The sequence below is a fragment of the Nipponia nippon genome, unplaced genomic scaffold (genome assembly GCF_047370975.1).
Source record: "Nipponia nippon isolate SJK-2023a ecotype South Korea unplaced genomic scaffold, ASM4737097v1 scaffold_4, whole genome shotgun sequence".
Classification (NCBI taxonomy): Eukaryota; Metazoa; Chordata; class Aves; order Pelecaniformes; family Threskiornithidae; genus Nipponia; species Nipponia nippon.
Window position 1 is genome coordinate 86,697,296 of NW_028262358.1, and position 26,782 is coordinate 86,724,077.

The window sequence follows — 26,782 nt, forward strand, 5'->3', positions numbered from 1 at the left end:
GATTTCTCCTCTAGAATTAATATTAAGTTTTAAACATAATTCCTGGAAATGGAGGCCTGGCTTATCCAGTGTTCTTGTAACCAGAATGAAAGACCCTTCTTATTCCCTCCTCAAAAATTCTCAACATCCAGCTGCTCAGAGACTGCCTCATCGTAACCTGAAAGACAGATAAACTCTTCCCCCTCGCGGTCTGTCTGAGCCATTGACTGATAGTGATACACAGTAAAAAGATTCTTGGCTTTGTGATAGAAGGATTTTACCCATTAGTTTGAAGAGCCATTAAAAACAACATAGTAGTTTTCAAATTGCTATAAAGGTTGACACCCTAGTGCTTTCTTCAAGGGAAAGCATATCACCTACTTGATGAGTCTGCTATCACATCGGGCTGGCTATCACATTTAGGAAGTCACCTCTTCTCCAGCTATATCCAGAAGACAGGATTTATGCGATAGGTTGCTCAAGCCTGAGCACATCCCCTCATTTTGCCAGTGTGGGGACAAAGTTGCAGCTGGGTGCTCTTACACCGCAGAGCTGAAGGGGAAACAACCTTTGCCCCACCCTTGGAAACATTCAAGGCCAGGCTGGATGGGGCTCTGAGCAACCTGATCTAGTTGGAGATGTCCCTGCCCATTGCAGGGGGGTTGGACTAGATGACCTTTGAAGGTCCCTTCCATCCCAAAGCGTTCTGTGATTCTGGAACCAGCTACGTGACTCAGCAGGTGAATTTAGGGCACAGCTTGAGCATTTGGCAGTCACATTAGGCAAATGGAGAGCTTGCACCCCAGAAGACACGACTGCCAGGACGGCAGGAAGCGTTGCCTTATGAAGCGTCACCCATTGCCCTGTGCCCAGGGGAGAGGCTAGGCTGAGGAAGAGTCTGTCTGAGCTCCACTGACACCGTCACATTCACAAGGGATCCTGCAATGACTGATCCTCCAGTCATTCTCACTCATCGCTCATCTGAAAGAGATGCTAAGCAAGCTGACCTTCCAGCTCAGCTAGCCTCTCTCTGTCCTCAGGTCTCCTCTGACTGGGTGGCCTGCTAGTGAGCGAGCACCAGCCCTCTGGCCTGCAGGTCTCCTGCTGTCATAACCAATGCAAGGCACCAGTTAAAGCTCTTTGAAGATGATACACAGAAGTGCAGGGATTTACAGCTGACAATGCGGGATCCAAGCAGAAGCTGAATTACTGTCCCTTTCTGTCATCTCTGAAGTTAAAACATAAGCTGTGCGATGCAGGTTTTTGTTCGCTACATTTCAGAGTCCTGAAACTACCTTGCACCTTGAGGAAGAAACTAATGTACATTTGATTACACTTGGTTCTTTCAAAGGAGCAGTGCAAGGAAAGCCTGAATTCACACAAGAATGAAAAGCATGTCTCTTCCAAGAGGGAAATACACTCAATCTGTCTGGCTTTTATTATTTTCAAAGAGTCACACAGAAGTCTCACAGTCAGAAATCTACATTGTGAGGGCAGGCATGTCATGCCGCCTTCTTCATATTGTCTGTTAGTTCATAATAAAACTGAGTTTTGAAGGTGAGAATGTTTTGGTGCAAGAATTTTTATTCTTTCTTCCTCCTCAAGCCTGCACATCAGGAATTGGAGGCCTCTGTGCTTGTGCTGCCTTGCTTGGAGCACCGCGTGGTGCCTGGCCAACAGTGCTGACTGGCTCAGCTTTAAGGACACATTCACACAAGAGTGTGCAGTACTATTTTAAGTTTCCAGGACTCTCCTGGAAAGCTATATAAGTGGTAGGTATACATCCAGTTCAGGCTTATTGAGACACAGTGCAGACTAATGGTGCACATGTAAGGGAATCCCAGATGACATCTGTAGCAATTATTTAAGGTATCGTTAAGGGTTTGAGCCTCCTTTTTAGAATACGGTAAAGGAATGTTGGACTGCTCTTCTGTTTTCTTCTCCCAGCTCCATCATTTTGCTGCAGCAAAGACGGGATGTCTGGGTTTGTTAGCTCTGTGTCTCCTCCTAATTGCCACTATATATCAGACTTCCACTACAATATGAGGGTACCTAGCAGGGAGCTTAGACTTACTCGTACAGGGGACTCAGATCAGGGGAGCTGACAGTTGTCCCCAGGATGAAAGTGTCGCCAAGGCAGCACGATTTTACTGGACAAAGAAGTCCAATTTGGCTTTTAACTTAGAAATCAAAACATTCATTCACAGATAACATGGCACAAAAGGCTTACCCTTCATTTGAGCATTTCTGGAAAAAAACCCAGAAGTGTAGAAACCCAGTTAACAAATGCACTGTTATTAGCCTGGATCCCTTAGCAAGGACAATGGATGCACTGTATTTGCCAGGTTTCAGAAAAGGGTGCGGAGCAAAATTATTTGTCCTTCAAACCTTGAGAGCTCTGGCATTCGCTGTACAGAGGGAGCGGAGGGATTCCAGACATACCATCATCGAGTGCCTCAACTGGAAACTCCTGCAAAAGATGCATTATTCAGCTGTATTCAGATGAATCACTACCTAAGGCTCCTAAACAATATTAACACTTTACATTAACACTTCAGCCAAAGGCATTAATAAAAATAACACGGATCAAGAGCTTTTTTTATTAATCATCCCTCTAAAAAAATCCACTGACAATTAGACCCAGGACTTATCATATACTACTTGATACAGATTAAGTAGTTGCCATATATTCCTGCTGAGTGATGTTTCGAAGGAGCTGCAGTTTGGCTGGAAGCACGCATTGCTATTTCATGGGTTAGCTAGATATTAACTAGTCCTTTTGTTTGTACAGATGATAATAATTCAGAAACACTAATATTCTTTTAACAGGAGACCACCTTCTTGTGCAATGCTAAGATGAGTCATTGCAACAGCCCCAAATCTCAACAGTATGCAAAAGCAAAAAAAAAAAAAAAAAAAAAAAGTGATGCTGTAATTTTCCCTCAAGCTGAACAAGTATAAGAAACTACCGCTGGGCAGCACCCCACACTGATGGGATCCATCAGGAGATCCAGGACCAAGGACTTTCTTCTCAGTTCAGGTTATAGGAACTTCTTCCAAAGTTATGGAAATGCAACTATCCAGCATGCAGATAAAGGAAAGATTCTCATAGGAAATATGCTGCTATGGCTCTGACTCTGTTAGTGGAGAAGAAAAAAATGCATTAATAATGGGAGCATGATTATTCCACAGTTTGTAAATTAACTTCTCACTCAGCTCACTTTTATCCAGCTACAGACTTCTCACTGATGTACAAAGATGCTTTTCATTCATCTGTCAGAAAGGAAGGGAATGCTCAGTGAATCAGACAGGGAGGGCAAGAGAATTATCCTCTACGCTACGCCAGAGCCCTTCCTGCAGTGTTTTCCTCACGTCAAGAAATGAGCTGGGAACCAAACGGATACCCTTGCAGTTAAGTACAAATCTGCAAATCCTTCTCCAAAATTCTGAATTTTGTTGCCCAAAAGCAATTCTATTCCCAGTGCAGCTTCTCTCCCCTAGAGCAGCTATTAAGGCTTAAGATCCTGTCGGTTTGTGCTGAATACTTGGCAAAGTAACTCTTTAGAGAGCTGTGCCTGTTTGTAGCGATCTTCAAAAGCAGCACTAAGGACTGGAAAAAAGTAGCATTTTAACGTCATGGGATGCCTGGTAACTCTTAGAAAACCAGAAGGATTGCTGAATTAACATTTCTTACCTTTTACTTTAAAAATGAATTCTATGACTTTTCTACAGATATGCAGCACTGGCCAGCTGTGACTGTTTTTTCAGTCTGGCATGTCAGCTAATCTTGATAATAGAAATGAAAACAATATTTAGATAGAAAATATCCTGAGGAGACAGAAAACCAATTTGTAAAGTCACAAGTACAGAAACCATGTGACGTAGAAGTAACCATTTAATCCTAGACGTACAATGTGACTGAAAAGGACTTAGAGATGGTCATTACATCCATCTTGCTGAAGCAAGGACAGGAGTACTGTTCCTTGGCACACACAAACATTTGAAAAAGATAGTTTTGCTTTGAATCAAAGGCATGTCTTGTAAGAAGTTTTGAAAGCTTTTGCAAGTCTTGTGACTCTTGAAACCGCTACTTACATCCCACTCTGAGGGTGGCATAAGGACTTTCACCTACCTAGATGAGTATCCCACACCAGTGTTGCAAATTGTGGGCTTTCTACATGTGAGAGAAGAGGTATTATATCCACTAAAATCTCTGAAGATCTGAGTTTGATCTTTTTCCTCTACTATGGAATATTAGGCTCTGCTTTAGAAGACAATTTAGATTTGTTGTCAGGTGGTCTTTTGAGCTAAAACAAACACCCTTAAACACAATATTTATGTACAAAAAAAAGCCTCATGATAGTTTCTGTTACAATCTGATTTTTTTTTGACTAGCTGAACCCTCGTGTTGTTCCATTTCAAAACTGAACAGGATTATCTCACTGAAACAAATTTTGAATCAGCTAACTATAAAGCATAATGCTTTCTGGCCAACCAAGTTTCTTTATACTGTTCTTCATGGTTAGTTTCTAGCTTAATACATGTGCAACTTCATGTTATTTCAATCTTAAGCCCCCCAGTAACCGACAAAGGATAATTGTTCTTAGAAATAGATAAGCTGGGTCATCTGGGTGATCATCTGAGTATGATCAGCTTTGTAGGACAGACAAGGAAGTTCTTGTTTTGCTTTTCTTCTGTGGCTTTAGTTCGTTTTCTATGGGCTTTATCTCTAGCCTGGCTTTGTTCATCTTTTTGAACTTCATTTAATTCTCTCTGCTTGTGTGTCACTATATTGCTGATGTTTAAGAAGTGGTGATCTTGAAATGCTGCTCCCAGCTCAATTTCATGTAGTTTCTCTATTCTTAAGTGAGTATAGTTCCTTTAGTCTCTCAATTATCAACTTAATCTGATTGTAAACATCTTGTTTGATAGTGTTTGGAGGACTGAGTGATTTCTGTTAAAAAAAGACACATCACATTAGCTGTCTTTAAGCTTGCACACACCAGGCTGAGACCTTCCAGAGATTTTACCTGCAGCTTCACTGGAAGCTATAATCTAAAGACAATTTAGGACTTAAACATAACTGTGAAACTTCAGGTTTCACAACCTCTTTTTGAAGTTCAATTAGGGATAAAATTAATTTAAAATGTAAGTGGCCTCTAGGCTGAGGTTTAAAAGACGACACACGTTAAGTATTGACATGAGTGTATTTCACAAAGACAGAACTCAGGACTGAGCTTTGACCTACACTATGAAAGCAGTAACTTACAGATTCATAAAAATGGACACTTTGAGCAAAGCAAGGATTTTCATACCAGTTCCAAGCCTGGTAGCTGCACTTGACACAATTCTTTACTTCAGAACTTTACTTCAGAACTCCTCCAGCCAGCTCTACTGCTCTGCAAAAGGATATCCCCTTTTACTTCACACTGAAAACTATCCTCTTCCTCTTAGTTTTTGAAGGAAGCCCACACTGGCATTAAAGCTTATTTCTAAGCTTTGTGGACAACCCTGAACGCACAAACGGCTCTCAAAAGTAGCTGTGAAACTCTGGAAGGATGTTTTGCTGAAAGACCGCTGGTCATTTCTCTGACCTCTTGCTCTACGCTGGAGGCTTCACAGCATTCTAGATAATGGACATCTAACTGGGTAAATAAATACAGAATGTCAACAGAAAGTACATAAGTTTACAGCCTGCTAAGATCTATATCCTCTCTATATCAGGCTTCTTCTAGAAGTGCCTGAAAAACACCCAGAATATAAAACTTCCCTAAAAGCTTGACTTAATATCTACATGTCAACGGGCATATCTGGCAGTAAACCTGTTTATGTCCCAATCAAGTAGAACCTACCCAAGCCACACCTTAAAACATGAGCAGCAGATCAAACATTTACACAATACCAGACTGGAATGTTATTGTGCTCAGGGCGGGCATGAAATAGCCTCTTGCTTTGTTCCTGCATTGCATCTCCTACCTCTAATGAAGACAGATATTCCTAGCACCCACATCTGTGGTTATCTGTGGGGTGAGGCAGTCATCGGACTACTTTGCTTGTAAGAAATTCCCTACCCTTGTACCTCAGAGCAGCCTTGCAATGAGCTGCAGAAGGGGCTTCTGACCAGCATGTGAAGGAAAAAGCTGTTTCCACGTCCCATGGAAGACTTGGGGCTAACTAGAGGCCTGCAGCTAAAGGAAAGATGTTTCCCACTTATCTGTACTGACAGTAGCAGAATGAACATTTCGACCATCTGGAGCCAAGAAGAGAAAAAGAAAATACAACAGGTAAGAAAAATGGGCTATGCATACAGCGTGGGGTATGCACGTGAGGAAACAAAGCTAAGAGATGACTGTATACGCGTATTGTAGTTCCTTAAAGATGCTAGTTTGCCAGCTTTCAGAGATTTATGTGCTGGTTCTGGTTTCCTTGACTCCAACTCCAGTAGATTAGTCAAAACCATTGAAATACTTTAAAAAAAATGTTGTGGTGCCTCCCCTCTGCATACATACTGTGTGTGCACATACAGTGACACCGCACGACAGTCACTTCTGGGGGAGGGAGAAAGAAACTGCTGCAAAATATTATTCAAGAAGTTCCTGCCTCCAGCATACATTCAAGAAGATGGTTCTTAGACTGTTGTCAATCCTTTTGACAGTCTCAGCAGACTCACCGCTTCTCTGATCCACACACGTCAGATTCATTAAGTTAGCTTGCAAGGAAAGGGGAGAGGTGAAGAGTTTCGCCAGCCTCAGTAAAAAGTCACACTGACAGCAGCCGACATCCAGCTTTTCCAGCACTTTTCTTATGGTCAGTATCATGCCTGCAAGACTTTTTACAGGAAAACCAATTAATTTAACAGTTCCAACTTTTAAAAGACAATTCACTAGAAGGTCTGTAAGAGCATTAGTGCCAGGAACGGTGGATGGAGATCTGCAGCAGTGCTGGGAGCCTTGCTCACAGTGACAAATCCGCACAGCATGTTTGAACTCAGACACTCCTTAATGCCATAAATTGGATTTACTAAAACATTTTGTGTCCAAGAGGAAAGAGGCCTGACAGGAACATATGGAGAATCAAGAAAAAGCCACCACCTAACACCAGCTGCCATTCTCCCTGTGGAGTCGTAATGGTTCTTGCTGTTCCCCTGGGCTTTAGACAATAACGCACCTCTCAGGTTTTCCAGTCTGCTTCCTGTGCCAGCATTTGGGTGAGAACAGATCAGTAAATTGCAGAAGCACAGATCTTTTTGTCCTAAGTAAGGCTGCAAGGCAATTAAAATAAGATGTATGCTGATTTTATCCTCAGGATTACAGTATCCGAAAGTCACTTTTTTAACTAGAGCAAAAGAAAGATATGCATTTTTAGTATTCTCAAAGGAAAAATAATTTTAGTAAAGAAAAAAAAAAAGGCAAGCAGCAGGGAGTTTAGAGACTTGTAGGGCTTATAGAGTTGAACCCGTATTATTCAATTCCAAATGAGCTCAGTTCTTTCAAGCAGCCTTTCAACACCATGAATGTCCTCTTCCACTGCCAGGCTTTCAAGACCCACTCCAAGTCACTCAACATATTGCTGCTTAGACAGGACCAAGCACAGGAACGAATGAAGCTAAGGCTTTCAGGCTTTTACAGTATTAGAAGCTTTTTGTGCAGGAGGGTCTTTGAACAGTGCATGTCCCGACATCTTCACCTTGGATTTAAAGCTACAAAGACTGGGGGCACGTACTGAAAGAGCTCTGCTGGTGTGCGTAGAGAATCCCAGGATATTTTCCTTCTGAATGGAATAAAAGAAAAATTTGCTGTCTTTTTGGCAGCTTCCCAAGAATCCTCTGGCGAGATCATAGTGGTCCCGCGTCATCCTATGAAAAGAATCCAACTCCTCATTGTCCTCGGTGAAAGCCCTGCAGAGGATGGTCCCTACAGATCTCGGTTCAGAACTGGCAAGCCTGCAAAAGCATGTGTCAGCTTGCGCAGCATAGGCACAGATCAAGGTCTCAGTCACATGGGTGCATCTCTAATTGACCAGTAATAATGTCAGTGAATTACAGTTCATGTCCCATACGCAGCAGACTGGGTGGCTGGTGGTTTCTGTAACATTGCAAGGTTTCCAGCAAAGTCAGCCAGCAACTCTCCAGTACCCTGCCAATACAGCCCCTTTTGGCAGCAGAATTAAAAGCATTTGAACTTTTCCTTGGCAGTAACGTTAGTAATTCCAAGCTTTCACTTACTGAACTGAAGCGAGTATTACAGCCTTATTCGAGTCATGCTTTGAAACGCAGTTTCTTTCACATGGTTTGTGAGATGGCATGGGAAGTTTCTGCTCTTGACTACAGCAATCAGTTTCACCTAACATGATTTGTAACAAAAGAACGGATCAGTCCAGATTGTGATGGAGATCAGATTTCTCTCATTAACAAATAGAGTATTCCAAACCATTTAGGAGTCTTTATCCAGGAGAGGTCAGCAAGTCTTGTACAGAGCACTATCTGCTTAAAAACCAAGAGATGGATATTACTGAATGTATATATATTCTTGAATGTTACCCAGTTTCCATTCTCAATTATCCACAGACAAATTGCTATTTATCTTCAATCAGTCCCTAAATAGAATGGGTAACTAATCTAAGCTGGTTACAAGAATAATGGTTTAACAGCTATTTTCTGATATTGATTAAACACATTAAGAAAGATGGGAGATGCAGCTATTTTTTATTTCCTTGAACTGCCTCCTCTTCCTCGCCACAGTGATGGCGTCTGTTGTCTTTGCTTTCTGGTTATTCTTCATTAGCACAAGGATGCAATGTTTGGGCTAAATGTATTTATAGATGAAAGTCAGAAGTCAAACACATTTACAGTTTGTTTTATTTTGTTGTGGAATTCAAGGGTTGCCCTGTAAAGAAACACACCTCAGGTAGTTAACTTTAAACCTAGACTCATCCAAGCTATTGCTCACAAGTGATCACTAATGTGACTTTTAGTTTCCAGTGGAGAAACAGGTTTTCTAAAAAAAAAACCAACCAAACCAACACAAACCAGAACAGAGTCAATCATCTCAGGGGTGAAAGACTTTAGGAGAAGCTTAACGCAAACATTACAGCAGCAGCCAGCTCCTCCTCTGCATTCCCCACATGACTGATGATAATGCATTAAACATGCCAGCAAGCATTTACCTTGTTCTCTATTGAATCAAGAGCAAAGGTCCTGTTTTATAACAAAAGATCTACATATATCTGTGTTGCCTAGACTCTCAACTCTCCCCTTTTAAAGAGGACTCAGGTCCCTGATCCAGTTCACAGCACTAGAGCAAAGGGTTGGGCCAGAATAAAAGAAGAGGGTGGGGAGGACAACTCTTTAATCCAATTTTACTATGGGACACTTCATTCTGTGAAAAATGTGGCCTTACTTGAAGGTAATGCTAATGTCTGTTTAGCAAGGAGAGGGCACTTTTATGACCCGATTCAGAAAGTGAAGGGGTGCAGTCTGTTTTCAACATGTAGCTCCAAGTCCAGAGTAACTTTCCAGTCTTAATGAGGAAACCCCCCTTTTGTACAAACGGGGAGAGTCCGTCCTAAGAGTTACCCCCAAAGGATCCTATATTTAGTGCTGCCTTGTAGCCCTGCAGTACCTTGAGGAACATATTGACACTTGAGCATCAGTGCTGACCCAGCTGGCATTGAGATATTAGCCTTGCCGACACTGGAAATATTTCAAGCCTAGTTTAGTGCTTTGACATACTTTCTGAATACACGTGCACCTTGGCTCTTTTGGGTTAGCAAGTTTGCAGGCCTCAGATATTTTCTGACACTTTCCTGCAGTGTTTGCCAGCAACTCTTCATAAAGATCCCCTTCATAAGTGCCATAAGCTACACTTTCCTTTTTGTAGGACAGCCCATCTTCAGATGACTTGCATGCATGTTCAACCATGGCAGCTCCTACTATAACTTGGGAAGAGCCTCCACAAGTTTCTGCTATGGATTTTTCACACTTTTTCTGCTGAAGTACCAGGTGAGCTGTATAAATGATTCATTTCTAACTCATTATCTTGCACCCATGTGCGTTACTATAAAAATTGTGAAGCAACCTTAGCCACAAAGTGTCTTAAGTACTGTGAGCTGATGTCCAAAAGAAAAAGTGCTCCTTTTTTTATCTAGCTAAACAAGAATTGAGAGAACATTGGCTTTGAGAGTGCAGTTACTCAAAACCTTCTGTGTTGGTTCTACTTAACAACAAATTAATGAAAAGACTCGAAGAAGCATTATGATTTCCATTTGCAGTACCTTTTCAGTGTTATACCTTCCTCTTCCTCAAACACAAAGGGCTGTTTTCTTGTTTATGACATTTCATGGGCAAATTGGATTTAAAATAAAAATGATTTCACTCACATTCTCATAACCATGAACTCATAAGCAAGAACATGCTTGTATCCAGGTGGTCTGTCCAGGATTCACTGCCCTGACACACAGGACAAAGGAACATACTTATCATGTCCTCTCCATATCTCCTGGGTGTGCTGGTTTTGGCTTGGATAGAGCTAATTTTCTTCACAGTAGCTAGTATGGGGCTATGTTTTGGATTTTTGCTGAAAACAGTGTTGATAACACAGGGATGTTTTAGTTACTGCTGAGCAGTGCTTACACAGAGTCAAAGCCTTTTCTGCTTCTCACCCCACCCCACCCCACCAGCGAGTGGGCTGGGGGTGCACAAGAAGTTGGGAGGGGACACGGCTGGGACAGCTGACCCCAACTGGCCAAAGGGTTATCTCATACCATATGACGTCATGCTCAGCATATAAAGCTGGGGGAAGAGGGAAGGCGGGACATTCAGAGTGATGGCGTTTGTCTTCCCAAGTAACCGTTAGGCGTGACGGAGCCCTGCTTTCCTGGAGATGGCTGAACACCTGCCTGCCGATGGGAAGTAGTGAATGAATTCCTTGTTTTGCTTTGCTCACACGTGCGGCTTCTGCTTTCCCTATTAAACTGTCTTTATCTCAGCCTATGAGTTTTCTCACTTTTACTCTTCTGATTCTCTCCTCCATCCCACCAGGGGGGAGTGAGAGAGCGGCTGTGTGGTGCTGAGTTGTCGGCTGAGGTTAAACCACAACACTGGGTTAGAAGTCAGGTTAAAGGGAATGGGGCATGAGCACAGCAGTAATGCGTTTACTCGCACACCCATTATTTGCACCATCTAAGAACACTTCTGTTTGAATTCAAGCTTTATGAAAACCTGTTGAACACCCTTGAATTAAGCTTTGAATCTAGAAAATATGGTTAGGGAGAGCTTCTAGCTTGCTTACTTTAGTTAACAAGTGATGGCATCTCAATTCCTCCATCCTTGCAGCCAGTGAAAGTCACAAGCCAGAAAGAGCAAGGATTTGGTGGTCAGAAGTAAGATGTTAGACCTTAAAGGAAGAGGGTTTGGACCTTCAAGAGACACTTTCCAAGGCTATTTAAAGCTACGTCTGTAAACAACAGCTTATGTAGATCATTTATCAAATCAGGCTGGGAACATAAGAGAACGTGTATCCCGCCGAACAGTATTTTGAGAGTCGACTCCCCAGTCATTTTCTCATGACAGTCAGCTCTAAAAGTTTAGAGGCAATTAAATGTTCTAGTCCAGGTAACCTTTCTAAGAATTCATCTCCTTTTATTACAATGACCTTTATTTCAAAAGTCTCCAAATTCCGTTCCTATATACAAAGGAAGTGTTTATAATACAACAGTATACAGAAAACCAGTTTCCTCAAAATATAGGAAAGGGTAGACTCAAGCAGAGATTATTATTGCTATTAGAAATGTCCTTCGTAACTGAGAAATGAGATGCAGCACCTGAAAAGTCACCAAATGTGAATGGTGAGGTTGTTCAGCTAGAAGCAGGAGAGCAGAAAACAGCTTTTATGGATGAGATGGAACCATCTAGTCAGTTGACCCAGAAATAAGCATTTCTTGCAGACAGACAGATTTAGTATTTTAAAGGGAATGTCACAGAAGGGCTTCAGGTGCTCACTAGAATAGCTAAGTGTCTCAGCGTCAGATTCCTACTGATGTAATGAAATTGTAAGATTCTTCAAGGTGAAGTTTAAGGCTGAAGGCCCAGAAACATATCAAAGATGGTTAACACCTTAGGTATAGAGTCAAAGTAGCTCAGATGCTAGCCTCAGAGTTAAACTACTCTTTTCCAAAACCTAATACTTGCAGTACTTGGCAGGTAAGGAAAAAAAAACCCCACAACAATCAGGAATCATTGTGGGATGCCACAGGCAGCACAGGGGAGGGTCTGCACCTTTCGTGGCTAGCAGCAGTAGTACCCAAAGCCCTGCAATTAATCTGGCATCAGCAATATAAGTTCCCAAGAAGCTGTGAGAGAAGACAGAATGAAGTGGAGCTCAACTTTGGCCAGCAATATTCCATTTATAGTGTGGCTGAAGTTTTCATATAAGCAAACTGAAAGTGCCTGTGCCTTTTGGAAAGTTTATTAGAGGAAGGAAGAATGTAATCTTACGAGAAAAATAATGGAAAAATATGGTGCTCATGGGTAGGATTTTTCTCTAGTCACTCAAGTTTTAGGACAAGCATAACAGAGGACTGCAGCTGTATATTGGAAAAGTCCAAGTATGCAAAAGAAAGGCAAGATCCAGTAATAAGAAAGAGAACAGCCATACTCTTAGAAGAAGCCAAAACAAAGTGATAAAGACTGTTTTAATAAAGAACAAGACAAACTGTTGATGATAGCTAGAAGAAGACCCAAGATTTAGGCAGGCCATGTCACAGCTGGGGTACAGCAGTTTTATTTATCCTTCTACTTGGAAGCTGTTGTTAGTCAAGCTGTTTATCTAACTCTTGGTTTACTCACTGGCCCAAAGAAAGTTAAGGTGACGTGTTAACTGCTAGTCCCAGTAAACTGCAACGGAGGCGGCACGTTTCCTCACTCCCCAGGATGTTTCTATCATTGTTTTTGGCCCATTCTTCCTTCTAGGATTTGTCTTTCCCTCTGGTCACTGCCAACACATCCCCAGGCAGAATCCTCTCCTAGAGATCCCCAAAACACCCATGTACTGTACCTACCAGCCAATATTAATGCCAGTTGTTCCAGCATCTGCATCTCCCACCAGTCACTTGATGCATTTTGCGATTAGTCACTCATGTTCCTTTACTCAATCTGTATTTTAACTAGCAGCAAACGTAATGCTGAACTGTTGTTAATTAAGACCAGCAAAGGAAATCACATCAGTAACTTAAATCACAATTACTCGGTTTATATCTGTGTGGGTACACTACATTCATGCATAAACAGAGTGTATTCGTTCTGCGGTCTGTTGCCCGTGAGGCGCTGCCATTCCTTAACTGCCTCACACGCACAGACAGCGTGCACTTACACTCCAAATGCTACCAGCATCATTAGTTCCTTTCACACTTCATTTCTCCATGCCAGGCATTCAGAGATTTCACAATCTGCATATCCTCCTTTTAAGACATCACAGATCGCTTCTGCAGACCTTTGAGGGACTAACGAGCAAGATGTCTCTAGTTTATTAATTAGCTGCTTATCAGCCGTACTCCACAGCTCCCTACTAGTCAGCTGCTCAGCTACAGTAATTAGACAACCCACTTTTCAGTCTTTTATAGCATTGCCTTAGACAGAAAGTTTCACTGTTCCTGAGACTATGGTACTTTATGGCAATTTTAGACATCTTCTGAATGGCTAAGAGAAATCCTGCTTTCTGTATTATTCATTGCAGCATTACAGCTCCCCATTCTAGGTTTTGTTTCATGCACTCTGCCATCAGTATGTGCCATCACTGGCACCCTAGCATCCAGAGGTTATCTGAAAGCTTCTCTATTTGCATCATTCAGACGAACAGTCAAAACGCATGTATTGACACTCTCTCTGATTCAGAGTGCAAGTAAAGTGGGTAGTGTTACTTTTCATGCTGCAATCCTTCTCAAACAGGAACAAAATCAAGCCAACAAACATATGCTGTCTCTGCTTCATGCAAGGAAAAGCTTGCTTGTATGTCTGAACTCCCAATTTTTATTAGCTACCAATAGCTCATGTACTCACAGATTTCATTAGTTAAGTATCTGACATGCAGAAACTTATAGAATATGAAGAACATCCTTTTTTTTTCAGCTTGCCAGTCAACCATAATTAATATTGGGCAGTGAGGGGCCTGGAATGTGCATTCACAGGGGCCCTTGGTCTTGTCTGGATGACTGAGGTACCCAGGATTAAGGTCCACCATGGAGAACACTTACCCCTGTAGACAGCCACAGTCTGTATCAGTCACTGCCACTGTATCCCAGATAAAAAGTGGGCTAACCCTGTAAGACTTCTTTTTTTCTGAAACAAATACTAACAGTAAGGCATTGCAGAAGTATATGATGATCATATCATATCCTTCCCAGTAGAGAAGAACAAAAATATCTACTTATCTATCACTGTAAGAGAACTTGAACTGTTTGTTCAAGGGGAGTTGAAGCACTTCATCATCATCTTGGCTTTCTGACATCCAAGATGCAGAATTGCCCCTCACGTTGCCTCTTACATAGACACGCATGCAAACAGCATGTCTGGTAGCTGGTCCAGACTTACAACCTTACCAGCAGCCAACCCTCAAACCTCATGGCCTCTCTAGTCACTGTCTGTGACCACCTGGTCCCCCAAGTAGTCAAATCTCAGATGCTCTGGTCTCTTCAGTACCTTAGATTCATGGCCACCCCATCACTTGGCTCCCATGCCTCTTACCCTATTTGTCGGCTAGCCTGTCTTTGATATTTGCTAGTGATTACACACTGACATACGTACCCACATAATATGCACTCCAGTCTCTCCAATTGCTGGCACCCTAAGCCCACAGCCCCTGTCATCTGTGGTCCAACTCCAGCTGCCGGCAGGTAGACCTCCACGCATACACGTGCACACAGATAGAGCCCTGCACCCAGGAAAAGTTAGAAGTGGAGTTCAATGAGAAGACAGGACAGACTGCACTGATCAGGCGCAGGGCATGGTCAGCTATGACCAGCCCCTGTTTACATGTAACCAGCCTCTTTTATCCCCTTATCCCTCTCTTTTCCCACTCTTTTTCTTCCCCAAATCACCTTGATCCCCCTTTCCCCACCTTTGGTTCTTTCCCTAAACATCCCATAATAAGCCTTCGTACAATCCCCGTACAATCCCAAGATGCTCTTCCCTGCATCCCATAAGGAGTCCCATACCTCCAGGCTGTATCCACCCTCAGTCTGCAAGGTGCTCCAGAAGGCCTCTCCTGCTGACTCACGGTGATGGGTCTCAGTCCCAGTCCATCAGGCTGGGACTCACAGTGATGGGTCTCAGTCCCAGCCCTCCTGGGGCTGGACTGGGGGCTCGTTCCTCTGACTGGGTTGTTGGGGTTCCCCCAGCTGCTGCCGTGCCTCTGGGCTCCACGGTGTGTGCTGAGGTGAGCCTTTAATCAGCTAGCCCAACAGAGAGCATTCATCAGCTTTAGGTATTTCATGATGCAGCTGCTAGTACTTTAGTTTTAATATTTTACTTGTGTAGTTTCAAAAGACTTTTATGCTTAATGCACATGTAAATGTTTTCTTTAAAAAATGGTTTATAGAGCTTATGGACTACTTCAGACTGCTGAAGAACTTTTAAGATATAAACACAAGTTTTATCTTGGGCTCTGTGCAGATTATGCATTTGATTAGACAACTGTGAACATGAAGTTTGGATTCTTTTCATCGGGAGCGTAAGAGGGGGAATGAACAGGGAGCATCAGCTCTCCACAGAAAGAGCTTCCACAATTCAGTGAGGTAAGGTTTTACAGGCATTTAGGTCAGAAATAGTGCCAGAGCATGCCAAATACCTGTTCAAAGTACTTTATATGAATTAAACTGTTCTATGAGAAACCAGTGACTTCACTTGTCTTCACTTCTTAGTTCGGCAGAGTGATGGATATCTGTGAGATTATTCTGCTTTTTTGTTTTCTGGGGTTGTTTTTGAGCATGATGAAAAGAAGGCTGCACAGATTGCTCCCTTAAAAATTCCCTTAAACAAGATGCCTATGGAGAGTTTCCTTCACCATATTGTACTTTCTATCACCTACGGTAAAGACCAGCTCCTTTACATTCCTCAGCTGACACTCAAGATGCTATACAGTGTTTTCAGATTAACAAGTAACAAATGAGATAGACACAAAGCTTTAGTGAGCATTAAGCAAATGCTGTGAGAAGTCTTATCACACACTGAAGACAAATCAGACGTTTAGGCAAGCTGAATTTCAGACCCAGTCAATGTATTGAGGCTGGCCTGAAGCCACACAGGCTTCAAGCACGTGTGAGTAGATAAACTTGAGTCCTCCCACAGGAAAGTTATTTTGCATGCCTGCTGGCACACACTTTTTGCTCAAAAGCTGTCTCTCAAGCCAGGTGAGTTTTCAGATCATGTAACCACTCACTTACAAGTATTCTACATAGACATACACCCTGTTACATAGAATAACCGCCCTGTAAATCTCAGAACCCAAGCTGCGGGTGTTCAAAGCCTGTGTGTCTTACTCCACACCCGAGTATTCAGGGGCAGAGCCAACAGTCCTCACAGTCCAAGAGCTGATGCTTAACTAAGCGACAGATTTTCTGATCAGACTTTTTCCTTCTCAAGAAGGACTCAGTGGGAAGCTCCTCAAGTGCTACATGTTCCAATCTCTGCCCTAGCATCTGTAAAACAAAAATTAATGCATAATTTCTAAGCATGGCTCATCACTTCATTATTTAATATAGTGGTGATTATTTTTCTCTGTATCGTTCTAGCCACACTCATATAATTCAGTGAACAGAGATGAATTTATTTTTCAGCATCACCTATTTGTAGTGGCTTCCTTGTCACTGTCCTCTGCTTCTTCTGGGGTGTCCTTCTGCTCAAATGCCTTTCTGAATGGCAGAATAAAATCTGCTTGTCCAGGGGACAGGTTAGGAAATGTGGCATCAATATACTTTTGAAAAGCTTGTCTTGTTGCTTGTATTTCAGTTTCCAGGCTGTCCTTCCAATTTGTCATCTTTTCCAGTTTTTGTGTGAGAGTCTTTACCTGTTCTTCTGCTGCTTTCAGTGTAACCATCACTTTTTCCAGCTCATCAAGATGTAGGGTGTCTGCTTCTTTGAGCTGTTTTTCAGTCTCAATCTGATTCTCTTTTCGTGCAATACTCAGGGCAATATTAATCTCATGACATTTTTCTTTGTTTAATTGCTCTATACTCTTATGATATAGTTCCTCAGCTAACATACTTTCTTCTTTGAGTTGCTTTAAGTGCTTTCTATTTAAAAAAGAAAAAGAAGAAAAGATTTGTAGAGAACACCTGTTTTTAAAGATTATTTAAAAAACAATTTAAGTCTATTCAGGTTGTTGTAAAGCCTCTCTTATTCAACTATAAATATACATGAAACCAGAACTTGATGTAGGACCTCTGAAACAAAGTCGGGTAAAAGAAGGCCACTGATGACGCAGAGAAAGGCAGCTGGAGAAGATTGTATTTCTGCATGTGTCACATCCAGCAATAATTTAATGATGCTCGTTTCCAAATGAAAAATACAAAGGATTACTACTTCACTCTTCATTCAGGTCTCTCTTTGAGCTAGCACTGAAGTACACACTGATTTTCAAATAGACTTTGAAAAAGTCTGCCCTCAAGTAAAAATACTGTCTGTCTTGAAGTGAATTCTAAGAACTGATTTCTAGAATACAGATTCATCTGTAATTTTGTTTGAGTGGTACTGAGAACATCTTTGTGCTAACACATCAGTAATAAAACATGTAATTTATACTATGTAGTCAAAACATTATGGGTGCTATTCACCAGAGTTGGCTCAGGGACACGTAAACAATGGTGCATCAGGCATCCATGAAGGTTACTGAGCGAAACACTTCAATGTAGAGAAAACAATTTCTGTCCTCCGTTATTGCTCCCTCCATTTTGCTGGAGATATTTTCACAGACCTCTGCTAACATGAGAAGTTAAAGAGACCAGCTAAGTTTATGTGGAATGTGATTTATCTTTGTCAGAAAGGGCATGTTTTAATAGTGAAAATTAAGGTATTAAATGATGGATCAAAACTTAAGTGTGACTCTGTTCAGAAAAAAAAAAGCATCTTACCAAGGAACACACCTGAACTGATCTTTTTAATGTGAGAGTATAGTGTTATTTTGTTGTTTGTGCTGTCAAAAAATGAAATGTATTCCACTCTTAAGGGAGAGCGGTGTGTTATTATTTTGACATCAAAGCTGTTTAATTCGCAACGCTTAATCTACATGGGTAGAATCTCCTGCACCCTGCAGATCTCCATATGAACACCTCTTTTTCAGTTTTGCATAGATGCCATGAATGGCACAATAGGCCCCTGAGATCTTTATTTCTGGTGCCTCTAAATCAGCCATAAAAAGCAAAACTTTTGGATCCTTGGTTGGCTTTGTGATACTTGCTTTTAGGAACAAAATAAGTTTTATTTATACATGGGGCGTCAGCGAGAGAGAGCGAGCCTGCAGCTCTTGCTGGTCACTTGCCATTTCCAAATATGTTTTTTTCTAAAGGGCCTATCGATCTTTTCCTAGAAGACCCACATCTGATGCAATTCCGGTCATTTTCTTTAGCACAGCATGTTTGCCAGCCAAGTCAGGGGAAACACTAAGAGCACCTGTGCTGTCTGGCTGCTTCCTTCAGGGCTGCCTCCCTCTCCTGTTTCCTGGCTTTGGCCACCGCTTCCATCTTCTCCTGGGCACACTCCATGAGGGCGCGCTGAAGTTTGTGAGCCATGCGCTGCTCTGCAGCTTCAGCCTCTCTCTTCCACTCATCCTCCATGTACTGCTGCATCTCTGCCTTTGCCTTCCTCACCTCTTCCTTAAGAGAAGTTAAAAGTAGGTGTAAGTAATGACAACAGCTTATTGCTCAGTTGTCTTTAAACAATCCCCAGCAAAGCCCAGCAGAACAGACTTCAGAAAAATATTACGAGGCAATTATAGTGACTTATTGTAGCATCATTCCACATCATCCGTGTTTTCTACATAAGGCACAAAAAGTTCCCTTGATGTGTTTTCTTCACAAGCTCACATGGCCGGTGACATGGTTTTAGAGTGAGGTGGAGAAGCAGCCCGGTCCTTGGTATGCTTGTCAGCAAGATATTGCTCGGGCTGGTAAATAAAGGTATGAAAACACTAATGTTAGGTTGTCTGGATGGACATACATACATCTGGAATCTCAGACACCTCAATATATACCAATATACCTCTATTGCCATTATAGGCCATGGCACACCTGACCATCCAGTAAAGCAATCCCACCCACTTAACTCACTGCCCAGTCATCTACGCTGCTTTGCCACCATTCACAGTTCTTTGAAAGAGCCCTGACAAGTGCATCTTCTGTGGAAGCGGCAAGACACTATTGGGAAAGCTCGGGTTGCTTAGATCTTGGCGGGTTTTCTAATAGAGAATGAAGAGAGTTACATGAAGTCTGCCATAAATCTCTTGCACACCCATGTACAACCTCTGCATTCTGTGTATTTTTGTGGATACTGGTTGTTTGTCTACTGCTGGCAAATGGAGTCACAAATAATAGGACCTGCCTGCAAGAAGCCTAACTAAAACCATTTGACCGTTAGTGGTGAACAGCCGTATCAGCACTGCTGCAAATACCCATTCCTGAGGCTATCAGCTGAAAGCAGTTGTCTTTGACCTATCCTACACATAAAAACCCACCTCAGTCACTCATTCAGTGACATGTTTTGTTCGCTGCCACTATCTGTTTGCTTAGATAGATGCTGAGTAAATTTTCTGCCACCACCTCTCCAAGCCAGCTGCTAGTAAGCAGTTAGCTCACTGTTAACACACGTCTTAAAATGAACAGCAAGAAACACGAACCACTAAATCTAAAATATCTTGCAATTACTTTAGCTATATCTGCCTCTTCTTTTGTTTCAGCTGTAGAATTCTGTATCTGCTCCCTAGTCCTTAGTCACTGGAGCCAATGTTATCAGGACAAACGGTACATGTTCACATCCTGAGCACTCAGGTCTACAAAGATATATAATAGGCTTATAGCCAGTAATTGAATGGTTAAACACGAGGAGCTGAGCTTCTGCCAACTATTGTCAGCAGATGCTATGACTGCAAAAGACAGAGCTCCCTTGGAAAACAGCTCCATAAAATGGAATGAACTCTGCCAGAAACTGACGACCACTGTAAACCTCCCTGCTTTTCCTCTTGAGATGCCAAGCACATTGCTTTGACTGCCTGCAGTATAAACAGATAGCTATTTAAAAACTTGTATAAAATCAAATTCCAAAGCAAAACACTCCAGCAGTTCTCTGTGCGCCCCTCATCCGCTGGTGGGAGGCTGCAAGACTAAGGATGACAGGTGTTAGACGGACTGCGTAATGCCTGACTGAGGAGTGCTCGGATGCTCTAGCGGTAAAAAGCCCTGTGAAGCGGTGCAGAAAGCAGGAAGGCTCCAATCCAGAAGGCTGTTGCCTTCCTTTTTCCTTGTATATCTCTGAATCTTTTCTCAGATATCCAAACAGTCATATAAAGTGTGGGCTAAGTGTGTAGAAATACAAAGCTACAGTTGGTGTGCTTCATTTAGGAATATGCATATGCTGGCAGTTTTCCTTCTCCTCCAGCCCACTTAGAGTCCAGATTCAGCAAATCAGTTAAACACCTTTCTAGCTTTGATGGACGTGAAACTTCAGGACAGATTAAAAATTAAGCCCATATTTAACTGCCCTTAAGAAATGCACCTAATCAGGTTCAGTGGCTGGCTGAATCAAGGCCTGACAAGGAATTTTCAACAAAGTCCACAAACTTCATTCAATAAAAAAAAATGTGAAACATGCTGAAAGTGAATTAAAAATCCAGCTAGCTCAAGCTCACATCTCATCTAGCACAAAGACAAAAACAGTCATCTTTCAGGACAAGTACTTCTCCTGGCACTAGAGTTCAAATCTCAGATGAATGAAGGTCCTGGTTATGGGAAGCATTAAAAAAACTCCTTTTTTTTTTTTACATAGAATGACATTCTTGGTTGTCAAACACATAGTTCTGTCATGCTAGCTATTTCCATGGTAATGAAAGCAAACCGGTTCATACCCTTAATTCCTTTCCAAGTTTTTGCTTAAGGTCTTGTACAAAAGCACTGTGGTTAGCGGCTGCCTCTTTGAGAGCTTTATTCACTGCATCTTCCTTGTGCATTTCAGCCTTTAAAACAAGTTATTATTTAAGTATAGCTGCTTGCATTCTATTAACATCCTATTAAGATAAAGCAGAGGTTACATAATCAATAGTTCTGTATTTTCTATTTAAGAAATCGGAGCAAGCTAAATTTAAAACCAGACGGCAAAATACATTTTGGCCCATTTGGCGATTTTATTGTGGTGATTCCTGTTAAAATGTGGCCACACAATAGCACTGAGCTGCCACTGTTGTAACCACTATGCATATATACAACATATATACTACATACATATATACTATACATATATATAACATATATGACCTCAAGGTGCACCAGGGGAAGTTTAGGTTGGATATTAGGAAAAACTTCTTCACCAAAAGGGTAGTCAGGCACTGGAACAGGCTGCCCAGGGAAGTGGTTGAGTCTCCATCCCTGGAGGTATTTAAAGGATGGATAGACGTGGTGCTCGAGGACATGGTATAGTGGTGGACTTGGCAGTGATAGGTTAACGGTTGGACTCAATGATCTTAAGGGTCTTTTCCAACCTTAACGATTCTATGATTCTATGAATAAAAAGGGCAGTTTCAGAATCTTACATAGCACTATGGGGAACAGCTTTAACAACCCATAACTTCTGTGTGCTTTAGAGGCCATTTTCAGACCAGATGTAAATTTTGTTATGAATTCAAAGTATGCTTTGTTGTGATCAGAAACTGGAGAAATATGTGCACACACAAATCTGTGAAAAAAGGAGGAGCTGAAATTAATGACTGCTCTATAGCAGTGACCTTAAAGTTCTTTATTAACTGTCTTTACACTACAGCAATTATTCCAAAGAATAATCATCATTTAAGTGACAGGAGCATAATTTATACCTGAGACAAAAGTTCTGCTTTCATTTTTTCAATGCGCTCTTGTGTCACTGCCTCCTTCTGTTCATGTTGTTCTTGTTGAATGTCTGCTCCAATCTCTGCGCAATCAACACAAGCAGATCATGCACAGCAAACAACCAGAGTGCAGGAACCCGCGCCTCTCTCCTGACCCCTTTGCTTGGCTCCGCAGCTGAATTAAAAATCAAAAGGCTAAAAGACACACACCCTCATTTCACATATAGGAAAACACAATTATTATTGCTTGTGCAGTTCCATAAATGTAATAGGAAGGTGCTGAACCCAACTCTCACCTTCTAGGCAAGGCTGCACAACAAGAGAGCATCGCGGGTGTCCCTCCTGACTCCCTGTCCTGATGGCCATCCACATGGCACAAGCTATGTGGTCTGTCCTCAGCTTTCTTGGGAATGATTCACCCGTTTCTGTCTGCGACCGAACCTTGCAGCAGCTCGGGGGATGGCTTTGCTCCCTTAGATGCTACAGGTGAGATGGTGCCCTCTTTGGCTCCCTGTGCCCTCAGAGTCCTCAAGGCTTTCAGTGAGGTCTCTCGCCCCAAGATGCCCTCCGATTCCTTCATGCCACTCTTCAGGCACACAATAAATATTCTCAGGGGGATATAGCAGAATATTTCAGGTGTTTGGAACAGAGCATGCACATACAAAGGAAAATCGCTCTGCCTCTAGGGCTGCTGTGTCTGTCCAGGGCCCAAGCAGCCCCAATGCTGCAGGAGCACAGCTAATCCATTCTAGAAAGGGGGAGCAAAGCAGCATGGAGGTGAGCCACACTGCTTCACCGGGCCGAGGCCATGGATGCTCCCTTTAGCAACATGGATGGGGTCTAGGTAAGATGTTTGCATCGCCATCTCCTCCTGTGGACATGCTGTGAAAGCAAACAGGTAGCCCTGCTAACTCATTTGAAAGGCCGGTCTTCAGCCCCAAGGATTGCTGAGAAGAGACGCCACTGCGAGGGAGGTAGATAAAGATGCCTTTCTGCCACCCAAAACTCCCTCCTCAACAGTGGGATTTCAGATCCTCCCCCTCCGCCTTTCCTACTCGGTGCCAATCCTGGGCATTGCTTTGGATCCCATTCTCTGTGGTTGACAGGGCCAAAGAGTCACATCTTCCTGAGTTATTCTAAAGGAAAATGAAAAAGGAATAGAGCCACAGGAGATCCAGCCTTCACACAGCCACGGGCGGATTAAGTCTCCCTCTTTCCCTCCCGTCTTCTTCCCCACTCTGCATGGGTGGGCAGAGTCCTCTCATGGAGCTAATGCGAAGTAACAAGGAAAACAGTAGCAGGATGGGACAAAGGGGTCAACCGATTTAAATCAGCAAAATAGAAGTCCAGCAGCGCATGAATCTTAGCAACAAGCATGCTGTGCTCTGACCACATAGCTTTTCCCTAGTCCATTATATTAAGCAGTAAAGAGAAAACAATTTAAAAAGAGACTGTCTCTGGCCTTCTGGACGTGTTTTACACGGTGTGTGTGGACGCAGGGCTGAAGCCTTGTGTTCTGAGACATGCACGGCACCCACCCTGCTGCCGGGGCTCTCAGTGCACTGATCATCTCTGAATATTGTTTGAAATAGAAACCAAGCACACTCCTCTTCACAACGCACATTAATTAAAATGCACAACATGACTTCTACAAAACTTTACACTGCTGATCAGAAACCTCTATGACAATTAGGCGTAGCATATGAAGATACTTCAGATTCTTGCTAGATCCTCAAACATATGAATGCTACCATATGCTTTCCTTCATCGTTGAGGTTATGATGCGGTATGCCCCCCAAAAAATCAAACCTCAGGATGCTCTACAGAGCCTCAATCTGAGGTCAGCAGCCAGAATCAGGTATAAGAAGGTAGGATTCAGGATAAAACATCCCAGCTGTGTCCCATTGAAGGATGAGGGGATGATCTTTGCAAATGTTCAGTCAAGCATAGTTCTTCCAAGCTACTTGAGCCTTAGAAAACATTTGCTAATGGTCTTACAGCTAATTCTGTTTTGCACTTCATTATGCCCAAATCTGAATGCCTTCATGCACCACAGGATGGCTGATCCTGCTCCCCCTCTGAATATGCAGGATTTATTAATGTTCAGAAGGTAAGTGCAGTTGTTTCTTACCAAGATGTGAATGCCTTCATGACTGTCAAGAACAGATGGATACAACAGCTCTTGGAGTTTTCCTAAATCTCGGATTGTGAGGAAAGGATTTCAGAAACAAACTTACCCAGTATATCACGGTGAGTGTAATACCGTGTTCTGAAAGGCTTATACTCCCGAATCCGGTCAAAAGTAGCGTTGGTAGGTGGTGGTGGTATTATTTTTGAACATACAGCACAACAAATAAAGGAGTCCAGATCGGGACTCCTAATCATCGTGGTGTTCCAGTATTTCTCCGTAATACAGTTACCAAAATGGCAGAACTCTATGCCTCATAGATCTCTTGCTTGCAGGCATAAACACTTATTGTTGCTACGGAAAACATGCAAGCCGATGGAAGAGAGAAAAATCATTGATCATTACTTTTCACCGAGTTTGCCTTCAGATAAGGATTCACACATGCTGACAACTCAGCAACATGCCGTAGGCAGATGATGAGGGCGGGCTGGATGAAGTGACCCCTTCCAGCCTTAATACAGCTCCCTACGTAGCAACCATCACTAGGCAGGGCTGGCTTTGCTCACAAAGAACTCACTTGCCCCGGTAATAGTTAAGCAGCGTCAAACCAGGCTTTGGCTTTTTAATGCGTTTTTTTGTTGTTGAATGTCAACAATTCCTATTCAAACCACGTAGTCTAAGGAGATTTTAGGAGCAGGACAATAGCTGCTGTTTCAGATACTTGAATCGTAGCATTTTGCTGCTGTTCTTGGTAAAGATGTGAAAGCCAGCACAGACAATAAGGAACTGGCATAAATGTGAAAGAGCCTCTGCCCAGGAAATCATTTTGACTCACAGTTCCTGTCAAGCCAGCTATCATCCATTGTAGAGAATAATTATTATATTGAAAATGAAATTGAGAAAAGCGGAACAAAAGAAATTGTATTGCTGCTGTTTGCTTATCCTCCAGATGCGTGAGGGGAGCAGTGCTTTCAGAGTTGAGCAAACAAATTTTGTTACCGATGTGGTTTTGTTTGGGTGGGTTTTTTTTCCCCCTTTAAACCCTATACATACATAGTTTTTATGATCTAAATCAGGTACTTAAAACAGCAAATGCCAGTATAGATACTATAATACCCATTAATTTACTACATTCCTCTGTATTTGCACTGCTTTATCTCCTTTTGATATGTAATTTTTGTAGCACTGAGTTACCTGTACAGCAGCTGCCACAAATAAGTACGGAGAAGCTCCTTTATAGTAAGGACGAGTCTAAATACTCACTCTTCCTTCAGCCTGGGCAGTTCTAAATTAGCCTGGTTAACAGGACTTTACTGCACCCGACAGATGAGAGGCCCCACCTCAGACAGCTTCTCTGTGAAGCGCCACTGGCATGCACATCCCCCAGACCCTGCCCAGGTCAGTCCCACGCCTTTCTCTTCCACTCCCCCCCCTCTCCTTTTCCTTCAGCAACTTCCAGATCCATGTTCACTTCACAAAACAGAATTCAAAATTTTGAGAACCCAAATCCTGCATTACCCCCAAATCTGTGAAAATGAGAGACTGGGCTTTCTCACTTTGAATCATCTGCAGGTAGAAGGATAAAAGTGTGTATTTCAAAAGCCTGCAGAAAAACATGTTAAAATGCTTACTGCAGCACTGTTTTTTGAATAATGTAGTTAAATTCATGCAAACATACAAGACTCATGCATTTTAATGAACTGAAGAGAGCTAAAATCCTGTGTGACCCTTTTTAAAAGAGCAATTAATTCTAAAGATCCATCACATCCTATCAAACAAAACATGTTCTACAGGATATGCACGGCATGCGATAATTCTGAATATTCGATCAATTCACCTGGAAATTCCTTCACCAATCAAAAGGCAAGTAGTTTCCTCACTGGCAAGCTTTCGGATTTGCCCAAGACCTTGCTGTTGTGAGGCAGCTAGGCTCACAGAGGGGAATATGCTTTTAAAGGCTGTAAAAATGCTTTTGTTTTATAGCTTCATCAAAGGTAGAGCTCACTTCCCTTCTCAGGAAGGAGGTAGCTAAACCAAGGTCCAGCTGAATTTAGGATGCAGGTAACTATAAAACATGGATAAGAGGAAAACCACAGTTTCAAAGCGAAGGATTTAGAGGGAGATACAGAGAAATCCCATAGAGGAACTGCTGTCCCTCAAGGAAATCGGTTACCTTTTTTATCTTCAATAACAAAATCTTCCAATAACAAAACCCAAAGCAATTCCCAGAGTGGCAAAACAGGTGTCCCTGCGTGTTCTTTCTTCTTTGGCCTGCCAGAAGCCACCTCGGCCAGAAGAGGGTTAACAAAGAGGTCTCTCAGCTTCTTGGGAGCCCGAGGAGCTGAATGGAAAAATGCAACCAGAATATTAATAAGGGTCCACGGCAGAAAAAGGGCACAGCCCGGTATGCACCCTCCCATCCCATGTTCTGGAGTTTGGTTAACGGGATACCGCCCAGGAAATGTCAGGCACACAGAAGTAGCTGGAGGAGCTCGTAGGAGAAGGCCTCAGTGCTGGAACAGCGAAGTCCCCACCTGCACAGCTTGCTCAAAGTGAAGGCTCACAGGGGACCACCTCAGGCGCTAAGGGAACGCCACAA

At 42.5% G+C, this 26,782-nt stretch overlaps 1 protein-coding gene and 1 long non-coding RNA gene across 2 annotated transcripts; one reads left to right on the forward strand and one right to left on the reverse strand.

The window, feature by feature from the left end:
- Positions 1–5,913: 5,913 nt before the first annotated feature.
- On the forward strand, positions 5,914–16,168 carry LOC148053419 (uncharacterized). Its single transcript, XR_015708015.1, has 3 exons — positions 5,914–6,263; positions 9,858–9,979; positions 15,644–16,168. It is a non-coding gene; the product is annotated as an uncharacterized LOC148053419 (long non-coding RNA).
- Positions 15,158–26,363, reverse strand: CUNH6orf163 (chromosome unknown C6orf163 homolog). The gene is made up of 6 exons (XM_009475665.2): positions 24,293–26,363; positions 22,044–22,138; positions 21,084–21,191; positions 18,638–18,840; positions 16,813–17,262; positions 15,158–15,423 (listed from the first exon to the last, which is right to left on the reverse strand). Exons 1-6 carry the CDS (start codon positions 24,438–24,440, stop codon positions 15,420–15,422), a joined length of 1,008 nt encoding a protein of 335 aa, XP_009473940.2. The 5' UTR covers positions 24,441–26,363; the 3' UTR covers positions 15,158–15,419.
- Positions 26,364–26,782: the final 419 nt, after the last annotated feature.